Genomic DNA, 24,010 nt, shown 5'->3' with positions numbered 1-24,010 from the left:
TCTCCACCTTTCAGAACAGGAGGGGAGACAGCTGTACCTTCTTATATAAACACCCAGATTTATATTTGGCAGATTCTTCATCTACATTACAAACTCTGATGCATGTAATGTGGATCTACCTCTGATTATGTTGCCATAGGGACAGTTGGAGGAAACTGACAGTTATTTTCTGTAAACAAATAATAATCTGCTCTGCCTCAGAAACCTTGAGTTCACATTCAGGGTGATATTAATAAATATGAGTTTTTAAAAGCATTACAATCTCATGACAACATAGGAAAACAATACGAACATAAATATGAGAGAGGTTACTGGCTCTGCAGAAATTATTTTGCATATGCAATTTATACATTTAATGTTTACTACATGTTAAGTGGTATTTTCTAGTAATTAATTTTTATCAGGGTAATAGATTTACACTCAAATTTTGATATTTCTTCCCTTGAGAGCTATGAAAGAGAGAGATATGGCCTACAGAAATATACCACAAAGTAAGCAACCTAGATAAATGAGTGTATAAAATGTATATGGGTTTTTTTTCTCATTTCTGGAAAACATAACTCTCAGTTACAAATCTCTGTTCTTACAGAATCTTCCCCCATTTGCCATAACTTCTCAGAGATTTTTTTCAATGAATGTTTGTATTACAAAGAGCATTCAGTCCTCTGAAATATACCTATCAAGTACTTTTGATGACTTATTACTTTACTTATTGTCATTATGACGACTCTGTAGCATATAATTGTTCTTTGTCATTTTTAGAGATCAGGAAACAGACACAAAAAGGTTAAGTAATTTACCAAAGTCTATTCAGTTAATTAGTTTCAAAACTAAGGTGAGAGCCAAGCAATTAAATAGATATACTGAGTTTGTTCTGAATGATTCATATGACCTCTAATTATAAAAGTTAAATTAGTAAAAGAACCTAATGGCATAGTCAGTACTTGGCTTACTTTTTTTTCAAAATTATAAGACTGAGAAAACAGATGAGAAGACAAAGGTCTCACTCTGAGTAATAGCTATACAAATTACTGTTTGATATGTTCTCTTTTTAAATAAATCAGTTTGATCTCTAATAGCATTTCTCTTCCTGGTGATAGCCAATTCAAAATTGAGAGTTTATAAAAAGCATGCCAAAAATCCAAGACAATTCTCTGACCTTGGATAGTGATGCAATTTGTTCAAGAATAGAATTGGTAACTTATTGGCACTTGGCTATTGATGATTGATGTCTTTAAGTTAGTTACACATAGTTAATTAATTAAAATTAATGTTTGCCAACTACCTTATTATGCATGTTGGCAATAAATGCTCTTGATATGTGCTGTGAGAGTATAGATTATAATGAATTTCCAGGATGTGAATATGTTTTTATGTATATTTCTATCATTGAAAGGGCAAAAAAAGTTTTGTATTAAGTGAAAATTATTGGAAAAACAGGAAACATAGGTAGAAAGTTAATATCTTTGTTTTAACTATTTATAGCCTATATGTTTGTTTAAATAAATTTTATTTTTTGGACAATTTTAGATTTACATGAACTTGAAGATAGTTTAGAGAGTTCCCAATATTCTACATCCAGGTTCCCATATTATTAACATTTTATATTTATATATGATACATTATTACCAACTAAGCCTGTACTTACTCAATTCTCTTTAGTTTTTACTTAATGCCCTTATTCTATTCCAAGATCCCATCCAGAATATGAGATTATGTTTAATAGCCAAGTCTCCTTAGGTTCCTCTTGGCTGTGACAGCTTCTTAGACTTTGCTTGTTTTTGATGACCTTAACTATTTTGAAGAGTACTGGTCAGTATTTTATATAACACCTCAACTGAGATTTGCCTTACTTGTTTCTCATAATTAGACTGGGCTTATGAGTTTGGAAAAGGAAGACCGCAGAGCTAAAGTACAACTTCATCATATCATATCAAAGGTACATGTTATCAAAATAACATCACTATTGAGACACCTGGGTGGCTCAGCGGTTGAGTGCCTGCCTTTGGTAGAGGGCATGATCCCAGAGTCCCAGGATTGAGTCCCGCATTGGGTTCCCTGCATGGAGCCCACTTTTCCCTCTGCCTCTGTCTCTGCCTCTCTCTGTGTCTCTCATGAATAAATAAATAAAATCTTTTTTTTTAAAGTGATTGTGTTTCTATACACTAACAACAGATTATTTTAAAAAGAAATAAAGAAATCCCATCTACAATAGCATCAAAACCAATAAAATATTTAGGAATAAATTTAACCAAGAAAGTAAAAGATCTGTACACCAAAAGCTATAATATCTTGATGAAAGAAATTGAAGAAGGCAGAAATAAATGGAAAAATATCCCATATTTATTATTTGGAAAAACTAATATTCTTAAAATGTGCATATTACTCAAAGTAATCTGTAAATTCCATGTAATCCGGGCAGCCCGGGTGGCTCAGTGGTTTAGCGCTGCCTTCAGCCTGGGGTGTGATCCTGGAGACCTGGGATCAAGTCCCACGTTGGGCTCCCTGCATGGAGCCTGCTTCTCCCTCTGCTTTGTCTCTGCCTCTGTGTGTGTGTGTCTCTCATGAATAAATAAAATCTTAAAAAAAAAATTCCACTTAATCCTTATCAAGATTCCAATAATATTTTTTACAGAAATAGAAAAAAAATCTTAAATTCACATGGAATCAGAAAAGACCAAATAGCCAGCCAAAGCAATCCTGAGAAAGAAGAACAAAACTGGAGGCATCACACTTACTGATTTCAAACTATATTACAAAGATATAGTAATTAAAACAATATGATATTAGTAAAAAAACAGATGCATAGACCAATGAAACAGAATAAAAAGCTCAGAAATAAGCACATTATATATTGCCAACTAATATTTGACAAGGGTGCCAAGAATACTCAATGGAGAAGATACTCTCTTCAATAAATGGTCCTGGGAAAACTGGGTGTTCATGTGCAAAAGAATGAAACTAAATCCCTATCTTATACCACTCACAAAAATTAACTCAAAATGGATTAAAGACTTAATTAAATATAAGACCTAAAACCATAAACCTCCTAGAAAGAAACATAGGGAAAACCTCCTTGACATTGGTGCTCTTGGTGGATGTAGATATGACACCCAAAGTACAAGCAACAAAAGCAAAAATAAGTGTTACTACGTCAAACCAAAAAGTTCTTATCCAGCTAAAGAAACTATCAACAAAATGAAAGGGTAACCTATGGAAAATAAAAAATATTTACAAACCACATATCCAATAAGGGTTAATATTCAAAATATACAAGGACCTCACACAAGTCAATCACAAAAAAATAATAAATAAATAATCTGATTAAAAATGGGTAAAGACTTTCGATGGTCAAAAAATACCTGAAAAGATGGTCAGCATCACCAATCATTAAGGAAATACAAATCAAAACCACAATGAGATATTACCTTAAACCTGTTAGAATGGCTATTATGAAAAGACAAGAAATAAGAAGTGTTGATGAGGATGTGAAGAAAAGGAACCCTTCTACGCTGATGGTGGGAGGATAAACTGGTGCAGCCACTGTGGAGTTCCCCTCCCAAAATTAAAAATAGACCCACCATATGATCCAGGATTCCAATTCTGGGTATATATCCCAAGGAAATGAAATCATTATCTTGAAGAGATACATGTATCCCTGTGTTCCTTGCAGCACTATTTACAATAGCCAAAATGTGGAAACAACTTAAGTGTCCTTTAATGGATGAATGGATAAAGAAAACAAACAAACATAATAGAATATTATTCAGCCATAAAAACTAATAAGATCCTGCCATTTTTGACAACATAGATGAATCTTGAAGGCATTATGCAAAGTGAAATAAGTCAGAGAAAGACAAAATACTGAATGATCTTATTTACATGTGGAATCTAAAAAACAAACTCATAGAAACATGCAATTGGTGGTTGCCAGGGAAAGGGAGTTGGGGGTGGGGGAAAGAGTGAAGATGATCAAAGTGTACAAACTTCCAGCTATAAGATAAGTCCTAGGGATGTAGTGTATAGCATGGTGACTATGGTTAACATCACTGTATTGTATATTTGAAAATTGCTAAGAGAATAGATTTTTAAAGTTCTCGCCCACACAAAAAGATTGTAACTATATGGGATTGCTGTGTTAATGAACCATTTTGTAGTAATCATTTAACAATATATACATATATAAAATCACTATGTTACACATCTTAAACTTATACCAAGTTATATGTCAGTGATACCTCAATAATCTGATGAGAAAAAAATCCTCATTTTCAAATATATGGCACAATGCATTATTACTGGAAAAAAGAATGAACATACCCCCCCTTTTAAAAAAAATTTTTTTCCTGAGTGGGGGAACGGGCTAAATGGGTGATGGGCATTAAGGAGGGCACTTGATGGGATGAGCACTGGGTGTTCTATGTAAGTGATGAATCCCTAAATTCTACTCCTGAAACCAATAATACACTATATGTTAACTAACTAGAATTTAAATTAAAAAATATTTTTCCTACTTCAGGAAAACATGGATATGATTCCTTGGAAGTAGACTTTCCTTGAATCTTTTATAACAAATAAATTGGACATAAAATATTTGCACTTCTTCCTAGTTTTGTCCTGCTCCTCTTCTATAATTGAAAGGGCAAAGTGTGCGTGCTGAGATAGAAGATATACCACCACTGCTCTCACTTTTACATCAGCTAAGGCGTCTTCGGTTATAAGTTATAAAAATCCCAAATCGACTTAAATAATAGAAATTCATCAATTCATATATCAGAAAGTCCTGAAACATTCAGTAAACAGGTTTCAGGAGATTGATGCAACTACTCACCAGTGTCATCACTGACCCAGCTTCTTTTCATCTCTCCCTCCACCATGGCGATCAGTGTCTTGGCTTCATGCTCAGGCTGGTAACTAGATGGGTGTAGCAGTTCCAGGCATCACATACAGACACAGTAAGGTCCAGAGGCGGAAAGGGGGCTGTGTGTTAGCATAGGACGCCTCACCCAGAAGCCCTCACCCATACATCTCTTCATGGGTAAGAATCAGGTCCCTGGACCACATGCTCCTAAACCAGTTCCTGGCATGGGATATAGTGATATCATAACTGACTCAGACCAATTCACTTGACCCCTGAGCTGAGGATTACTCCAGAATCACATGTAGCATAGATGCATATATTGAAACAAAACTAGGGTCCTCTCAAGAGAGCATAAAGGGAATGGATCTTTTGTAGCAAACCAATACCCTCTTCCTGGTATTTCCTGGCAGGTGTGTGATTTAAGCCTACTTTTAGAGCTCATATTGTTTTTCTCTAACGTTGTTAAATCAAGTTTTTCTCCAGGGTAATAGCTCTCTGCTTTCTTGATACATACTGAAGCTCAATTTTGCTATAATTCCTTTTACTTTGTAAGCCTGATTCCATCCAAATAGAGATTTTTTTAATAATAAATTTATTTTTTATTGGTGTTCAATTTGCCAACATACAGAATAACACCCAGTGCTCATCCCGTCAAGTGCCCCCCTCAGTGCCCGTCACCCATTCACCCCCACCCCCACCTCCACCCTCTTCCCCTTCCACCACCCCTAATAGAGATTATTTTAGGCACAGGATTTCTTTCTTATGCCTTCTAGGTTTTTGATAATTTCTTGGGTACTTTTCCCCCTTTACCTCAGCTCAAAAAAACTACCCTATGAGCCAGGTCTCTTTAACTTCTCACAGATGAGCCCCACCACCTCTATGCTGTCTTCCACAAAGTCTGCTACTATAATCAGAATTAATAGATAAAGATGCATTGGGCATGTCCAATCTGGGGTGGCCAGGGGGAGGGAGTTGAGGGTGAGAGAGGTGTTTCAGATATTCAACAGTGAAACATAAAACCCTTTATGCTACATACTTTTGGATCACTGTAGTCAAGCCACAGTCATCTTGAGAACAGATATGACACTGTCATCTATTAAGTCCACTCATCCTCAACAATTCTTACCCCAGAAATTCTCTACCCAGCTTGTCAGTAATACTTTGGGGGAATTAATATTTCCACTAGCTGTTGGTCTATAGCAAATCCTAAGTGACTGATACCTTATATTTATAATCAACTTCACTCTTTTCATGAAAATTATACTCTTGATCTTCTGATGTAGGTAGGAAAATGATGTGCAGCTTCTGTCCTGTGCCCTAACACCCAATCCATGTTAGAATCTTGTTCGATTTCTTCCTAGCGTTTTTCTATTAATAATGGATTCATATCCTTTCTTCTTCTTTTTTTAGTTTGCATTTTTTTAGTTTTGAATAATTTATATATAGTATTAGACTAGTCTCAGGTGTACAATCTAGTGATTCAACAATTTCATACATTACTCAGTGCTCATCATGATAAGAGTACTCTTAATCTCCTTTACTTATTTCACCCACCCACCCCATCCACCTCCCCTCTGGCAACTACCAATCTATTCTCTATATTTAAGTCTTTTTGTTTGTTTGTTTGACTCTTTTTTCTTTGTTCATTCATTTTATTTCTTAAATGTCACATATGAGTAAAATCATATAGTATTTCTTTCTCTGACTTACTTCACTTAGCATGATACCCTCTAGATCTATCCATGTTGTTGTAAATAGCAAGATTTCCTTCTGTTTTATGACTAATATTCGTGTGTGTGTGTGTGTGTGTGTGTGTGTGTACATCACATCTTCTTTATCCATTCATCGATCTCTGGACACTCATGTTGCTTCTATTCTTACCCTTTATTCTTTAACTTCATTTGTATCTTATGGTAGTTTCTTGTCTTCTATTATGTATTCTAGGTGCACCAGCTAGGGATATGAGTATGAGTCACATAAAGAATGTTAACATAAGTTTTACTTAATGGTTAATCATTTTTAGTATATTATATCCCGTGCACATGCTTAAGAAATTCTGTGCTATTATAGGAAACAAATGTGGCTCTGGTGGGAGAAGCACCAAAGTAAAAATAAAATGAGCCAAGTTTGAGCATCAGCAACTTACTTTATGGCCTTTTGGGGGAATATGTAACTTCTCTTAGCCACAGTTCTTTTATAATGAAGTGAAGCTAATAATGTTCATTCCAAGGACAATTTTGAGATTAAAAGAGATCAGTAAAAGTGTGTTGTGAGAAATGTGAGACATTGTAGGGTATTGCTATTATCATACAGCCTATAAAAACATAACACGGATATAGAAAAGTATTTTTAATGTTTTAAGAAAACTGAAACAATTAGTCAATATAGGGCAGCCCGGGTGGCTCAGTGGTTTAGCGCCGCCTTCAGCCCAGGGCGTGATCCTGGAGACCTGGGATCGAGTCCCGCGTCGGGCTCCTTGCGTGGAGTCTGCTTCTCCCTCTGCCTGTGTCTCTGCCTCTTCTCTCTCTCTCTCTCTCTGTTTGTCTCTCATGAATAAATAAATAAAATCTAAAAAAAAAAAAAACAATTAGTCAATATAGAGGAGAAACAAGCTCAAAGCAGATGGCTTTTTCAGACAAAAATATGCAACTCTGACCTCAATGCACTGCTAACAGCCCCTCAGCCAATTCTGGAGGTCAGCAGCATTTGGGTAGAAAATTTGTTTACTTCCAATGACTCCTATCTTAAGGCTTACTCTGCCTGAGGGCTCCTAGGGAGTTAATGTCTTGGTAGCAAACTTCAACCAGTATAGTAGTCCCCTCATCCACGGTTTAACTTTCTATGATTTCAGGTAGCTGCAGTCAACCCCAATTAAGCAGACAACCTATCATAACAAGAAGGGTCAGTATAGTACAATTAGATATTTTGAGAGAGATAAAGACCACATTCATGTAACTTTTATTATGGTATATTGTTACAATTCTCCTATTTTATTAGTAATTATTGTTTTTAATCTCTTACTGTGCCTAACTTGTAAATTGAACTCTATTACAGGTAGGTATATATAGGAAAAAGTATAGTATATCTAGGGTTTGGTGCTATCCTTGGTTTTAGGCATCCACTGGGGGTCTTGGAATATACCCCCTACGGATAAGGAGGGGGCTACAGTAATGGGTGAATATTGATGGGTAAATACTCCTGCTTCCTTGACCCTTGTTCGGATCATTTTGGATGTGTTTTACATAGTTGCTCGGAGGGTCTACAGTAGTGGTGACTCTACTTGCTCGTGGTAGTAATAATGCACCATCTTTCGCCGTGTCTCTCTCCATTTCCTGTCCTACTTCCTTCTCTTCCACTTCTGGTGATCACTCCCTGAATAAACCACTTGTACACAAATCCTTGTGGCAGAATTAACTTTTGGGTGAAACCCAAAAGAAGACATCTCAGCTCTTCATTTTCTTAGGTCAGTTATGTGGATATGGAAAACTTGTTTTAGAAGTATATGTGATAGCTCATATTTTGTTTCCATTTTTGCTTTTCATTGTTCCTCTTATAAAGATAGAGAAATTAGAGAATAGAACAGGAAGAAAAAAAAAGAGGAAAAGAGGTGGGGAATTGAAAGCTAAGCTCATTTACTTGAGTGAATAAACATTTTTGGAAAAGGAAGTAGCAGCTTTCAAGTTGTGAATAAAACCAATCATGAGGCAGAGGTGAGAGAAAACAGTGTGAACCACTAGATGGAAAGGATAGAAAATAATGTCGTCATTGTTCTGACCCCAATATTCCTTCAGATATCATTTCTCTAAATCTGAACTCTTCTCATTATTGCCTCTTCTGGTCCCCACTCTTTGTTCTCCCTGAATTCCTACTTCTTAACACCATTTCTCTTTCCCCAGGGTGACACAATAAAATCTTCAAATGAAAAAAGAGAGGGAGCCTCAAGCAGAATGCTGCCAAAATGCACTGCCTTGTTTCTAAAGTTCTAGAGTTGGACGGGCTGCCTGGAGACCAGCCCATATCAACCAATGCCAAGGACATGCCAGGATCTGAGAGGAGCAAGTTGGAGGGGATGAAGGAGACTGAAGAGGGAAGGGAAGTAGACATGCACCCAAACATTGACCCAAGTGCTATCCCTCCCACACTAAATCTCAGCTGAGCAAAGTATAATAGTACTAGTAAGACTCTTAAACAGCACCCTTTCTTTCTTCCTGGTCTTCTCATTATCTGGAAGGATGGACCAGAAATTCACAAAATAATAGAAGAGCTTTATTATTACTCATTTAGATGTTTTAATATCTTCTCTTGGAGAAGCCCTCCCAGAGAGTGCAGTGAAAAATAAAGAAAAAGTTCTGTCTCCTGGGCACTAGATTTTGGAGCCAGGAGTAAGAGATTGAATAACTGCTAATTTGCTTAGAGCTCTTCCCACAATAACTTGACACAGGTAAAATACACACACACACATACACACACACCTGGCAGGAAATCACAGCCATATAACTCTTACTGTAGGATCTTTCTAACTGTAGCACTAACTTTATAAAGTAGATTGTTTCTTCTCTCAGTGTCTATGAGGAAATAAAGTTTATTCTGATAAAAATGGTTAGGGACTATAAGTAAAGTTTCTTAACAAGGAAGAGATGGGAACATTTAATTAAAGAAGACTAGGTGCCTGTTTCTTGGTGATGGGGTTGGCTTTGGTGATGAAGCAGATGGTCTTGGTAACCTGTGTTACATCCACTTAGCTTACCTTTGTTTTCCACTACAGCCATAGTGTGCTTTCCCATGCATGATCACAGAATCCCATCACCTCATCTCTCTGACTTTCTTTCCCAAGTCTCTCTCTTAAAAAATGGGAACTTAAATAGCGGTGTGCAAGGCAAGCCAAAGTGTAGGGAAGAAATACCTCTAGGCATGCCTCAAACAATGGAGCGTGGAAGCTGGGGAATTAATGTTTAGCCTCCCATTCTTTGGAGGGGCAATTCTGAGGTATATCCTACATGGCTCCTCAGAGGGTCCTCAGAAGACTCGAGCCCCATTGTCCTCCATGGTAGTTAGCTCAATGACATACCTTTGGTTGGCTTTTCCATCTTCCTTCTCTTGATAGGCTCACTTCCTCCCTCCAATCCTCTGGATTCATCTCTCAAATAAATTACCTAAACTCAAGTCCTTACTTTAGACTCTGCTCTTGAGAAGACCCAAACTAAGATGGTAATACTAGATATAATCCTAAGAAATAGACCCTCAAGTCCTTACTTTAGGCTCTGCTCTTGAGAGGACCCAAACTAAGATGGTAATACTAGATATAACCCTAAGAAATAGACCCTCCAGATAGTATTCTGGAAATGGTTTACTCACCGGACAGGTGGAAACAAAATTTCCATTGCTGGAGGGTGATGTCCATACCTCTGGCATAAGTACCAAACTTTTTTTTTTAAGATTTTATTTATTTAATCATATCTCACACACACACACACACACACACACACACACGCACACACATAGGCACAGGCAGAGGGAGAAGCAGGCTCCATGCAGGGAGCCTGATGTGGGACTCGATCCTGGGTCTCCAGTATCACACCCTGGGCTGAAGGCGGCACTAAACCGCTGAGCCACCAGGGCTGCCCAAGTACCAAACTTTTAAGTGCAGTGGATAGGAAGTGGTAGAAAAGGAAGTTTTGCTTATTCAATATATCTAATACTGGAATGAAAAGAGCCTATGATTATTATACAAGTAGTATATTGCCTAGCTTTTGTAAACTGCCTTAGAAGCCTTAAAGAATGCTTTAAAGAAAGAGAGACAAATTTATTTTAGCCACTTATCAATTCAAGGAATTCTGTGGAAGTCAGACGTCCTCCATGACAGAAAGTAAACAGACCCTATAGCAAAAGGGCAGACTGTACTAAAAATCAGGTTCAGAATTTAATCTTAGGAGTAGCAGAATGGCAAAGGAGATTGAACATGCAGGTCTCCTATGTTAAAGATCTATGCTCACATCATGGCTTTGACAGATAAAGTCTAGGACCCTGAGACTTGGGATGAAGGCATCTGTGAGGATATGTATGAGGGCCTTAAATCTTGGATACTCTTGAATAATGGGAGCTATAGAAGCCAGTTTTTCCCTCTTACTAAAAAACAGCATTCTTCTCTTGCCTGGAGAGGATGAGCACCTCCCTGAGGTGAGTGTCTTGCAACATGATGCTTATCCTCCTTGGGATCTTCTCTACTGACTCTTCCAATTGCTCTGCAGATTAATAATGAGAATCGAGTTCCAGAGTACCATATGAGGGAAGGTACAATCTCTGCTATGAGGAAAATAACTTACTGAAAAATTAGAGCATCTTGCTAATATGTACTGACAGGAACGAAGGAAAGATCGATGGGAATAGATTTGAAGGTGTTAAATAAAATAGGATGAGTGGGATATAGAGCAGAATAGGGGAGAGCTTGTTCAAACATATAAGATGACTCAGGGTTTAACATCCTGTCAAGGACGCTTGGATTGTCTCAACACACTGCTCAACACAAAGATGGTGCTTTTAAGTTGGAACATGACAACGATATAGAGATGCTGGAACTATCAGTGTATTAAGGAACAGATCAGAAGACTCAAAGAGGTAGATATATCAGAAAGCAGTTTTTATGTGAGACCCACCGCCTGACAACATTTCCTAGACTATTTCCTTCACTGGAGTAATAAGATGTGATGGCATTTTTAAAAAGGTCAGTGGCAGTGTACTCTATGAACCAGGGTTCATGGAAGAAAATGCTGCCATAGAATTGGGTTCCCAGGGGTCAATAGGAATGAAAGACTTCCATTTTATTAGAGGCCAGGTAACTGCACTTAAACATCAAAAGCATAGTTACTGTAATATTAGGCAATAAAACTAAAGGGTTAACCCAGGGTTCCTGGACCCCAAAGATTTGGGGTAATGGCTAATAGTCCTTTGTATTCTTAGAGATAACAGGTAACCTGTGAAAGTATTACTTGACTTTCATAATTTAAAAAATCAAGAGCAGGTGAGCAGCAGATTAGCACCATCATCCCCATAATAGAAAATCATAATGCTTTGTTGCATTTCCAGATCTGAGGTAGCTCCCAGACCCAGAGCCCAATGACTGAAAAGGAAGCCCAATCCCCTCAAGACCATGCAGCCTCATCATAAATATATACATTAACTCTTCAATTCTTTCCACAAAGGGATCTATAGCCATTTATGTAGAGTTTTCAAGGGCTTTTAGATACAGAATCTAAGATGCCACTTATAACAGGGGACCCAAATGCCATCATGCCCCCCTCAATAAAGTGGATGCTTAAAGAGCCAGAGGATAAGTGAAGTCCTGGTACAAGGCGTTTTTCTTGGGTTTGCAGGCCATTCTCTCCCAAGCCCCAAATGTATGACTAGGATAAATATATTTAGTTATTAAAATTTGCATTCCTAACACTTAGCAAGAACTACTACACAAGATTTGGTCTTTTTTAATTTTAGAGGCAGCTGATTGTGCCCCAAACAATTTATTTAGTGACACAGAGAATATCTATGATTCCTAACTAGGAGGTAGACAAGATTGTCCTCAGACAAACGCCAGCCAGCCTCTGTTCTTAACATCCCAATGCTAGTACAATGGGCCCATGCACACAATAGCTTTGTTAGTAAGTATGTAGGCCATGTCTGGCCCCAATAGTATTGGCTCCTGCTTACCAAACTGAAATAGTTACTGCTTCTGCAGAATTTCTGACTTGTCAGCACCAAAGACCAATACGGAGCATCCAGTGAAGGACACCAGCCAGGCACTTAGTGGTAAGGTGATTACATCAGACCCCTCACCCCCCTCTGGAGGAAGAAGTGATTCATCCTTATAGGAAGCATCTCCTATTCTGGCTATGTTCTTGGCTTGCCCAAAGCATTTCTTTCAGGATTATTATCTGAGAGCTTAGAGAATGATTTATTTACTGACATGGTAGCCTAAATAACATTACTTAGGACTAAAAGAACCACAGTGAAGGAGATACAACAAGACAACAATGAACACAAGACTATAGGATCCACTGTTCCTTCCTACCATACACCACATTATCTAGATGAATTTGATCTGATGGAGTGATGGACTAGTGAGGGTTCAGTTAGTTTGGGGACAACACTCTGTAGGGTTGGGGGTTGTTCTGCATGGTGAGGTATATGCACTGAGCCAATGACCAATATGTGGTGTTATATATTCAATAGTTACATGAGCCTGGAAACCAAAGTGGGGAGTGGGAGTAGCTCCTTTCACCATTATACCCAGTGAACCTCTTGCAGAATTTGTGCTTCCTATTCCCACATCCTTAGGCTCTGTTAAATTATAGATCTGGGTTATTATTGGTAGAAAGAAGAAACCGTCCACTACTGGGGGATACAATAAGAGTTTTATAAAACCTATAGCTACAACTACCATCTGCTCACTTTGGCTCTTTATGCCAGAGTACTAGTAGATAAAGAAAGGCATTTTTATCCTGGCAGGTTAATTAATCTGATTATCTTTTTTCAAGATTTTATTTATTTATTTATGAGAGACAGAGAGAGAGAGAGAGAGAGAGAGAGAAGCAGGCTCCATGCCGGGAACCCGACACAGGACTCTATCCCAGGTCTCCAGGTTCATGCCCTGGGCTGAAGGCAGCGCTAAACAGCTGAGTCACCCAGGTTGCCCCTAATTAACCTGATTATCATCAGCCCCTGGGATTGCTGCTAAATAACGGAGGCAAGGAGTATTTCTAGATCTCAAAAGTATCACTGAGATTCCCCTGTTCTTTCATGTCTGGTCATAGTACTGAATGAAAAACTGAAGCAACCTCAATCTTACATGAGCAAGCCATCCAAGAACTTAGCCTCAAGGATGAAAAACTGGGTCCCCCCACCAAACAATTCAGACCAGCTAAAGTGCTTGCCAAGGGTGAGGAAAATCTGTAATGGGTAGTGGAGAAGGGACCTGATGAATGCAAAGTATAGTCTTTGGACCAGTTGGAGCATGGGACATCTGCTTGCTACACTAACTCTCTTGCCTTAAGTCCTTTAGAGAATTAGCAGTTGGACATGACCTTAAAGAATTGATGACTTAATGGATTTGCATATAGGGCAAAAATGGATCTGAAAAGTTTAAATGATAGATGGTAACAGATTCTTTGTGTGTCCTGTGACACTTTCTTTGATTTCAGCTGCAGAGCTGTTGGACAGTTCCCCTCTAAGTGCCGATGGCATCTTTTTGCCTCCCTGACACAACAGTCTCTCCAAAGCCACAGAAGCTCGCTGAGCCTACACGGAGTAACCAGACATATGATGGACTGATTCCCCTGAAAGCTGCCCTCAATTAATAAGTGAAGGGAATCAGTTAATAAATGCATCAGCCTTTTGTCCCTGGGCAGGAAAATTCTGAGATGCATTCTATATGGTTTCTTGTAGAGTTCTTAGTAAAATTGAGTTCCAATTGATCAATGCAGTAGCTAGCTCAATAATATGTTCTTGAATGGCTTTTCCTTCTTTTTTTTAAATAAAAGATTTTATTTATTCATGAGAAACAGAGAGAGAGAGAGAGAGAGAGATACAGAGGCAGGGACATAGACAGAGGGAGAAGCAGGCTCCTCAAAGGGAGCCTGATGTGGGACTCAATCCTGAGACCAGGATCACACCCTGAGCCAAAGCCAGGCGTTCAACCGCTGAGCCACCCAGGCATTCCTGGTTTATCCTTCTTATCTCTCTCAGTTTCTCTGCTTCCCAAGATTACCTATCAAATAAACTACCTCAGTCAGTCTGCTTTCTGAGGAACCCAAACAATGAATAAGCCAGTTAGTTACTGGTTGATTATGTTTATAAAAAAGGGTTGGTTTTGTTCATAAAGGAAAAGCTCATAATTGTATTGGTGGAGAAAGTGAAATTAACCAAAATTTGGAAGCAAACATATATTGAACACTTTTTATGCATCAAACATTTTAGCCGTATTATACCACTTTCCATTAATTAATGTGACAGAATGAGTTTTCTAAACTCATGAGAAAGGAACAAAGAGATAAAGTGAAAGGAACACAGGCCAAGACATCAATGAAGGACAAACTCCTTTACAGTAATGTCTACCACTTATCTAGATAGATCTACAACCTTATTTGGGATTATATTGTGTACCATGCTTTGGGTGTGTTAGGAGGTGAATGTGAGAGTTGGCACACAAATGACTGTAATATATCCAAATAAGTATAATAAAATAATGTGTTTTTAAAAATATGAAATGATTCAGCATGTAGTATGTGGGAAATATAGGAAACCCTAAGATCATTCAGTCCAATGTCCTAACTTGACAGATGAAGAAAAAGACTTGGCTTAGTGGCACAATTAGTCCTGGAATAAAAGGATTCTGATACTCACCATTTGTTTTTTTTTTTTTAAGATTTTTTTATTTATTCATAAGAGACACATACCAGAGGTAGAGACAGGCAGAGGGAGAAGCAGGCTCCCTGTGGGGAGCCTAATGTGGGGCTCAGTCCCAGGACCCTCAGGACCATGATCTGAGCCGAAGACAGACACTCAACCACTGAGCCACCAGGTGCCCCTGATACTCACCATTATACTTAGAGACTGGTACCAAAGGAATGGTTGTCACTTGGAAAATATTTAATACCAAAAAAAGGTTCCTTGTGTGAAGTTTTACAGAGATCTGGTGTGTTTATTGATTCCAAGAGTTCAGTTGCTTGTCCACAGTCTCTATTGATTATGAGTCCTTTATGCTATAAAGCCTGGTTGCACGACCTTAGATTAAGTTTCATTCAAGTACTGAATGTTCCTAAGAGGCTTAACGATGCAATGTAGAAGAGAAGAGACAAGGTTCCTTGGAGAGCACCTGCCCAGCCCAACCTTATATGGCATTTTTGTAGATATTCAGTTGTTTCATTCTATATTGACTATTTGAATTCTATGACTCTTCTGGGCCAAATGGGAAGTATAGGAAAGGGAAAACAGAAAGAAGAGCATTTTCTGACCTCTTCCATCTTTCAAACTTCATATCTAGATGCCCTCTATAGCTAACCCTGGCCTGGTATGGGAAATGAATTTCACTCTATAAAGAAAGCATTCAATGGATCCTTGGTTGATGGAACAGTATTTTCTGATTATCTTTTCTCTGGAATGAATTTCCCAAAGGTAGTGAGGGAAACTCTCATTGAAGAAATCAGTGTCCTTTTTTTTTATTGTGGTAAAATATACACAACATAAAATATACCATTTTAGCCATTTTAAAAAGTACAGTTCAGTGCATTAAGTATATTTACATTGCTGTGCCACTATAACCACCATCGACTTCCAGAACTTTTTTATTTTCCCAAACTGAAACTCTGTGCCCATTAAATAATAACTTCCCATTTCCACCTCCCTTCAACCCCTGGCAACCACCCTTCTATTTTCTAAGTCTCTGAATTTGACTACTCTAGGCGCCTCCTATAAGTGGAATCATACATTATTTGTCCTTCAGTGACTGGTTTATTCCATTTAGCATGATGTCTTCAAGGTTTGTTCATACTGTAGCATATGTCAGAATTTTCCTCCTTTTTGGGGCTGAATAATATATACCACATATTGTTTATCCATTCGTTTGCCGATAGACCCTTGGGCTTCCATATTTTGGCTATGTTAATAACGTGTACTAATTATCTGACGAACATTGGTGTACTAATATCTCTTTGAATCTTTGCTTTTAATTCTTTTGGGTACATACCCAGAAGAGGAATTGCTAGATCATATGGTAATGCTATGTGTAATTTTTTGAGGAATTGCCATAGTGTCTAACACAGCACCTGTACCATTTTTTATTCCCACCAGGAATGTACAAGGGGCCCGATTTCTCCACATAAAACTCGTTATTTTCTGTTTTGTTGAGTTTTTATAACCACCATTCTAATGGGTGTGTAGTATTTCATTGCGGTTTTGATTCGCATTTCTTTTTTTTTTAAATTTTTATTTATTTATGATAGAGAGAGAGAGAGAGAGAGAGAGAGGCAGGCAGAGACATAGGCAGAGACATAGGCAGAGGGAGAAGCAGGCTCCATGCACCGGGAGCCCGACGTGGGATTCGATCCGGGCTCTCCAGGATCGCGCCCTGGGCCAAAGGCAGGCGCTAAACCGCTGCGCCACTCAGGGATCCCTTGATTTGCATTTCTGTAATTATTAGTGGTCGTGAGCATCTTTTCATGTGTTTATTGGCCATTTGTACATGTCTTTTGGATAAGTGTGTATTTAAGTCCTTTGCTCATTTTTAAAAAGTAATCTCCATGCCCAACATGGGGCTTGAACTCACACCCCCAGATTAAGAGTTGCATGCTTCATTGACTGAGCCATCCAGGTGCCTATGGCTAGTTTTTAATCTGATCATTTTGCTGTTGTTATTGAGTTAAAAGAGTTTTTAAATAAATTCTGAATATTATTCCCTTATGTAATATGTAATTTGCAAATATATTCTTCCATTCTGTGGGATGATTTTCTACTCTGTCGATAATGCCCTTTGATGAACAAAAGTTTTTACTTTTGGCAAAGCCCAATGTCGCCATTTTTTTTTTTTTTTTTTATTGCCTGTGCTTTTGGCCTAATAAGTTTTAAGCTCACATTTTAATCCCAGTATTAATTCTTTATATACTGCTGCTTGGGATAATCTAGGTTTTCTGGAGTCTGAAGTATATATAATTTGGGAAACTTGAGAGAAAAATACACAAAAGCTATTTTCATAAATTTTTACTAAATCTTCTAACCATGTTATCACTAGTTAGGGCCCCTCCTGGAAGGAGCCATGGAAGTTTCATTAACTCGGCCTTTATAGCCACCACAACTGCTTTCTTCTTCCCTCCCCAAAACATTTCTAACAATTTAGAAAGTGTGTAGGGAATTTGAGGGCCTTGGAGACATCATTCCAAATATAAATTGTGATTGAAATCTCAGTGCATGGGTGCTTTAGAATAAGAAATTTCTAGTCAAAGTATATCAGAACAGAGATTCCCCTATAAATAGCTTTCAACTATTGTTTAGTAAACCGGAAAGAACTGGGGCTTAAAATATCTAGGTCATAATTCTAGCTCTACTAGTAATTGGCTTTGAGAATCTGTACAACTCAATCTTTTATATATATTCAGATATGTATAAAATAATGGATTTGGATTTGAACTTCTGTTCCAATAATTCTTTTTATTTCCAGCTTATTCTTCTACGTGCTTTAAGTAACTATTCCTCTGCACCAGCCTTTACCCCTGCAGTACTATGAGCCCATGTCTCTCATATTGTTCCCTTTGGCCTGATGCTTCCACCCATGGGTTATGACTCGTCTTCAAAGAGAAGCTCTAGGATGTCATAGATAACAACCTGCCTAGACAGATGCTTTTTTTCATATACCAATAGCTTCCAGTCTCTTTTTGTAAGCAATATTTACCTTCCCCTGCTGTATTCAGGTTTGATTACTATATTACCTCTCCTACTCTATACCGCATTGCAGCTGAACATCTTTATTTGGATTTCCACAGGTACCTCAAAGGTAACATATTTTACACTGAACATATCACTTTCCCCACCTGTCCCTCCTCTAGGCTGTTTCAGGGGGCACCCTTGACCGTTCTCTCTTCCTCAGCCTCAAAGTCTTGTCTGTTCTACCCTATGGATGTTTCAGATATATCCATTTGTTTTCCTTTTTTTCCACTGCCATAGTTTAGGTCAATGTTTCATCCTCTCTCACCTCAATAAGTGCAATAGCCCCATAACTAGTCTCCCTGCCCATAGAGTTGCCTCTGAAATCCATTTACCATAGTCACAAGAATTACGTTACTAAAGTGCAAATCTGATTATTTCATTCTCCTGCACAAAGCCCTTCAGTGGCTCATTATTGCCTTCAGGGTGAAAACTCAACCCTTATCAAGGCCAATAAGTGCACGTGCGTGCACACACACACACACCCTATGAATAATCTTGATACCTACTCTATCTCATATTTTGACTTCCCATCAAACTCTTTGCTCCAGCCATAGGGTACCACTTGCTGTCTCTAAGTGGATTATGTTCTCTCTCATCTTCAGGGCTTTGCCCTTGCTATCCTCAGAGCTTGTAATCCGTGTATCTACTACCTGTTTTTGGCTGAAAAACTCCTCCCTCAGAAATCTGTGCAATTATTGCCTTTGTATGTGTGAAGTCTTCCTTGACACCTCAGGCAAGGTTAAGTGCCCCTCTTGTGAGTTCCTTTAACACCATGTTGCGTTGCACCTTATTCTTGGTCTGTCTTTTCCACTAGATGGCTAACTTTTTGAGGACAGAGTCAGATTCTTAGTCATGCTTATTGACAACACTGCAATCTCAGCACCTAACGCAGCAGTATCTAGCATACAAAGGGCATTCAATAGATATTTCTGGATAAACAGTCTCGTGAGGGAAACAGGTACTAAATAAAGATTTCTTGCCTAACTAGCTTTTCCTGTTTTCTCTCCTATTGCACACCTCCTTTACCGGATTTTTAAAAGGTGAGATTCTAGGGTGTATTCTTTATGTTTATTTCTTATAACTGAATAGCATTCTTTACCAGATGACCTGTGTTATCCCTCTGTGGTAGGACAAAAATATTAAATTCGTGGAATGACACTGGGTGTCTTGTGAGCATAGTATTTAGGAAAAGGCTCTTCTTGGGCTATGCTGTATAGTTGATGGCAGGACCTCATGTGATAGGGTTCAGTGTAAACCAGGGCCTCAAGCTCTAATTGTCAAGTTAGAGGGAAGAGACCGCTAAATACTGTCTTGTTTCAGAGGAGGCAAACAGGTTCAGTGACTCAGCTGAGGCTATACATGGTCTCCTTATTTCCAGTATTATATTCTTTCCACTATATCATAGAGACAAAACCAAAAACACCTTCTTTGCCCTAGCAAGACTTAGCTATAAAAATTTAACAAGGAGTCTTTTGAGCATATATTTCTGCTTAGAATGTAAAGGATATAAGAGTTCTAAAATGATTGTGAATCTTCTATGCCTAGAATTTGATGAAATAACACTAGCTCCTAATTCTCTTTAATTTCATTAAATTATTAGAGCTTAAGAACAGAGCAAAATCTGCATATTTGTTTCTGGCCATCTGCTCCATTCAGAACCTTGGAACTAGACAACTTATTTTCTGGAAGGCCTATGGCAGATGGGGGTTATAGAAGGGCTGAGTACCTAGCATCTGGGATAAGATGTGGCCAATTTCATTCTTCCTTTCTGGAATTCCAAGAATTCTGGAAGTACTTCATGATGCTATTCAATCTTCACCTTGTTGGTTTAGATTTTGTAGCAGACAATGATAATTTGGGTCCCAGCTGGATTTGTTAATAATCTCAGATTTATACCATGATTTAGTTAGTTGCAGGCTAAAGAGAAATCACATATGATAACATGGAGGAATTCAGTTCTGCAAAACTGCCTGGAGAGAAAGAGTCTTAAAATAGGTACAATTCTACATTTTTAAAGTTTGTGCTAAGATTGTCCTAAAACGATTTATTTGGGCAGCCCGGGTGGCGCCGCGGTTTAGCGCCTGCCTTGGGCCCAGGGCCTGATTCTGGAGACCCGAGATCGAGTCCCACGTGGGGCTCCCTGCATGGAGCCTGCTTCTCCCTCTGCCTGTGTCTCATGAATAAATAAATAAAAATCTAAAAAAACCTCCAAAACCCGACTTATTTGCTTCAACACAGGATACACTTAAAATAAATCATTTGACTTACGGGGGTGGGGGTGGTAGGGATGTGAGGAGAAGCTCATTAGGAAATAACACATTTAGAGAGGTGCAAATGCACAAGTAATGACACACTTTGGCCCGGCCCCAAATCCTTAAGGAGCTGGCATCGTGTTCCATCTTCTGTTTCTCCCTTTTACTTCCAGCCAACTCGATTTCGTATATAATTGCCTCCGTCTCCGCTAAGGCTGGGGGGAAACGTTGGGGTGCAGCGCTATACTAACTGATGAGGCGTGTGCTGTCTCCCTACACCGACACTCGCGATGTGCAGAGGGCACGGGTCGGCCCAAGCACACTGCAAATAACCATCCTATTTGTAGGAGTCCGAAAGGTGCAAGGCAGGGATTACTGCGTCCCGGGCTACTGCACTGCCCGAGTCCGAAGCGCTGAGGCCGGCCCTGGGAGGGAGGGGGTCGGAGCGGAGCTCGCCGCCCGCCTGGGGCAGGAGCCACTCGGCCCCCGCCCGCGCGCGAGGCTGCCCGTGGAAAGCCTCAGCAAACCGGCCCGCGCTCTGCAAACCCGAGGGACCGCAGCCCGTCCTCGCTAGCGGACTTGGGGCTGCCCGCCGGAGCTGGGGCCCGCGGACCCCCCCAGGACCCCCCGCCCCCCGCCCAGCTGTGGGCGGGGCCTCCCGGAGCGCAGCGCCCGCTACGGGGCTGCGGGGGGCGGGGCTTGGCCGCGAGGGGCGGGGCTTGGCCGCGCAGGGATGACGTCGCCGCCCCGCGCGCCCCGCGCCCCGCCCCCGCGCGCCCTGGTAACGGCGGCGCCGCGGCTCCCGTGTCCTCCTCCGCGTCCCCGCCTCCCTCCTCCTCCCTCCGCAGCCCCGGCGGCGCCGGTCTCGCCGGCTCCGTGGTGCCAGGTGGGAGCGGGACCTGCGGGGCCGCGCGGCCCTCGGCGCCCCCGCCAGGCGTCAGCTGAAGAGCGGGCGAGAGCGGCCGGGCCGTGCACCGCGGCCCGCCCCCCCCGCGCCCCTGTGGTCCGCGGCCTCGGCCCGGCGGGGCTGCCCCGTCCCCGGACCGGGGTGACCCGGGGGGGCGTCGCGGGCCGGAGGGCGGCCGCGGCCGACAGGCGCCGGGGGTCGGGTCCCGCAGCGGCCGCCCCGGGCCTTGCCCCCCGGCCGCCGCCGCCGCCCCGCCGTGCCCCCGGAGCGCGAGGAGCTGCGCCCCGGCCGGGGTCTGCCGGGAAGATGGCGACCCCGGGCCCGAGCTGGCAGCCGCAGCATTACGGCGGCGCGGCGGCCAAATTCGCGCCCTCGCCGGCCGCCGCGGCGCAGGCGGGGCACGGCTTGGACTACAGCCAGGACCTGCACCTGAAAATGAGCAAGAAAATCGCGCAGCTCACCAAGGTAAGGAGGCGGCGGCGGGGTGGCACGGCCGCGAGGCCCCCAAGACCCCGGCAGACTGGGCGGGAGCCCCGGAGACGTCCCTGGCCATCCGGACGCCCCGGCGGCTGGGCTGGGCTGGGCTCGCGGGACCTGCAGATGAGGATCTCTCCACGCCGCTTATCGCACGACGAGAAGTCACTGTAGTTTCGGGCTCCTGCACCTGCCCGGACTCCACGAGCCTTCACTCCGCCGGATGAAGTACAGAACCGTGTTCGACCCAACGTGACCCAGGACCTGCCCAGTTAAATCAGTGCCGTCTCCCCCCACCCCTCCACCCCGGTCACGCGCTTAGGGGGAGAATAAACCTGAGCCACGTAGGAGGGTCAGACCCACCTTGCGTGCCATTTGGGGAGATTTCTAATGAGTCATTCCTTAATTCTGACAGAACGTCAGGCAAGGCTTCTTAGATGAATCGTGTCTGCACTCCGTTAAATGTTTGGATCTGTCAAAAGATAATTTTCAAAGCGCATATAAGCCAGCAGATTTGGTCAAGGGTAGTTTAGAATGGTGAGCCTCTTTCTACTTAACTGGCTGCCTGTGGTGAGAAGGAGTTGGTATCTTGCGAAGCAAGAGCGATTCAGACCGACTGATTGATTCTATTGCTCTGCTTAGATCTCAGGAGCAATCGTTCAGTCCCCATTAACTGCGAACAGGTGATCCCTGGTGTCTGAAAGTTAGTAGAGGCGATCTTAATGTGTTTAATTAAGCTGAGTCGCCTAACCACTTGTTAGTGGCCTAGGTATGATGAGAGGTGAGCATCCTGGGCGTTTACTAAATAGGTAAACCCTGAAGTCTCTTTTCTTTTTTCTTTCTTTTCTTTTTTTTTTTTTTTTTTTTTAAGATTTTATTTATTTATGAGAGACACAGGCAGAGGGAGAAGCAGGCTCCACACAGGCAGCCTGAGGTGGGACTCGATCCCCGGTCTCCAGGATCACACCCTGGGCTGAAGGCAGACGCTAAACCGCTGAGCCACCCAGGCTGCCCCGAAGTCTCTTTTCAACTCCCAAATTCCCATTCTGTAATTTCAGTACTAGTTGAGGCTGTTGAGACGGTAAAGTAAAACAGAGTTGGTAAAAAAAAAAAAAAAAAAAAAAGAAATGGAAGTAAAATGGGGCTGGAAAGAGTTGGTAAAAAATAAGGTTTTTGTGAAGAAATGTGATCAAGGGTAGAATGAAAAGTAACCTGAAAGAACTGAGGAGTGAGGGCTTCACCAGAAGAGCAAAGGAATAGGAGCAAGTACCTAGTGGTAAAACTCAGCCATCCCGAACAAGGCAACACTGGGGGGAATTTTGTTTTCTGATTTTTGTTTTAGGTCCACGCTGTCTCAGAGCTCGCTATGTGCCCGGTTTTTACTGTTTCCTCTTGTGACAGATGGTCTCGATATTCAGAGAAAGGAAGGCCCAAGAAGGAACAATAGTATACCATCAGGGCAACTATACATTTGGGATCTCAAAACCAGGTTTCCTGAAATCATGTTTAGTCTTCAGAATAATGATGTTCAGAATGGCGTACGTGGATGTTTATGTATTCTGACTTTCTCATGGTGTGTACATAACACTCATTGTTCTGATTGTAAATTGTAACCCTCTAGATTCCTACTGTAAGTAACAGAAACACTCAAGAAGTTGGTAGTGGAACTGTGTGCAGTGTAACGAGGTTTCTCATCTCTCCAGTAAACTACTTTTCTTTTTTACTGATGCTTTTTCAATATTCTGTTCTTTTTTACCAGAAAAAAAATTCAGCACAACTGTTAAATTTGAGAGTACTGTTAGAAGCTATCATATTCTCTGTTTACCCACCTTAAATCTAGTGAGACAAGAAGCTGCCCCCATACCAGTGCTCATCAAGGCTTGAGTGCTATACCTAATCTTTACTAAGTGTTACTTGGACTCTTGACTTAGTGTTCATAGTTACAATCTCTGAAAACTCATGCCACTCCTCTGCTAAATACCTCAGACATTTAATCCCTTGTGCTAAAGTTTCTCAGCCTTGGCACTATTGACATTTTGAATTGTCTAA

At 40.9% G+C, this 24,010-nt stretch overlaps 1 protein-coding gene and 1 long non-coding RNA gene across 12 annotated transcripts in view; one reads left to right on the top strand and one right to left on the bottom strand.

Annotated features, from left to right (window-relative positions):
* The window catches only part of LOC144315942 (uncharacterized), a 63,110-nt gene extending 40,683 nt beyond the window's left edge, over positions 1-22,427 (bottom strand). Inside the window, exons 1-2 of one of the 2 annotated variants that reach the window (XR_013381679.1) lie at positions 21,949-22,427; positions 7,198-7,429 (exon numbers count right to left, since the gene is read on the bottom strand). This is a non-coding gene — a long non-coding RNA (uncharacterized LOC144315942). Of the gene's footprint in view, positions 1-7,197; positions 7,430-21,948 lie in introns of those variants that run through there. The other variant, XR_013381687.1, reaches the window with a different exon arrangement.
* FAM184A (family with sequence similarity 184 member A) overlaps positions 21,779-24,010 on the top strand; it is a 107,134-nt gene continuing 104,902 nt past the window's right edge. For 9 of the 10 annotated variants that reach the window (XR_013381635.1, XR_013381648.1, XM_077901215.1 and 6 more), the window contains exon 1: positions 21,779-21,952. Coding sequence is in view for 7 of the 10 variants with exons in the window: in XM_077901215.1 (XP_077757341.1) it covers positions 21,794-21,952 (159 nt within the window). In the remaining 3 variants the exon portion in view is untranslated. The remainder of the gene's footprint in view (positions 21,953-24,010) is intronic. The other variant, XM_077901223.1, reaches the window with a different exon arrangement.

This window comes from Canis aureus, chromosome 1 (assembly GCF_053574225.1).
Source record: "Canis aureus isolate CA01 chromosome 1, VMU_Caureus_v.1.0, whole genome shotgun sequence".
NCBI lineage: Eukaryota > Metazoa > Chordata > Mammalia > Carnivora > Canidae > Canis > Canis aureus.
Note: the sequence above shows the minus strand (reverse complement) of the source record. Positions and strands in the feature narration are given on the sequence as shown.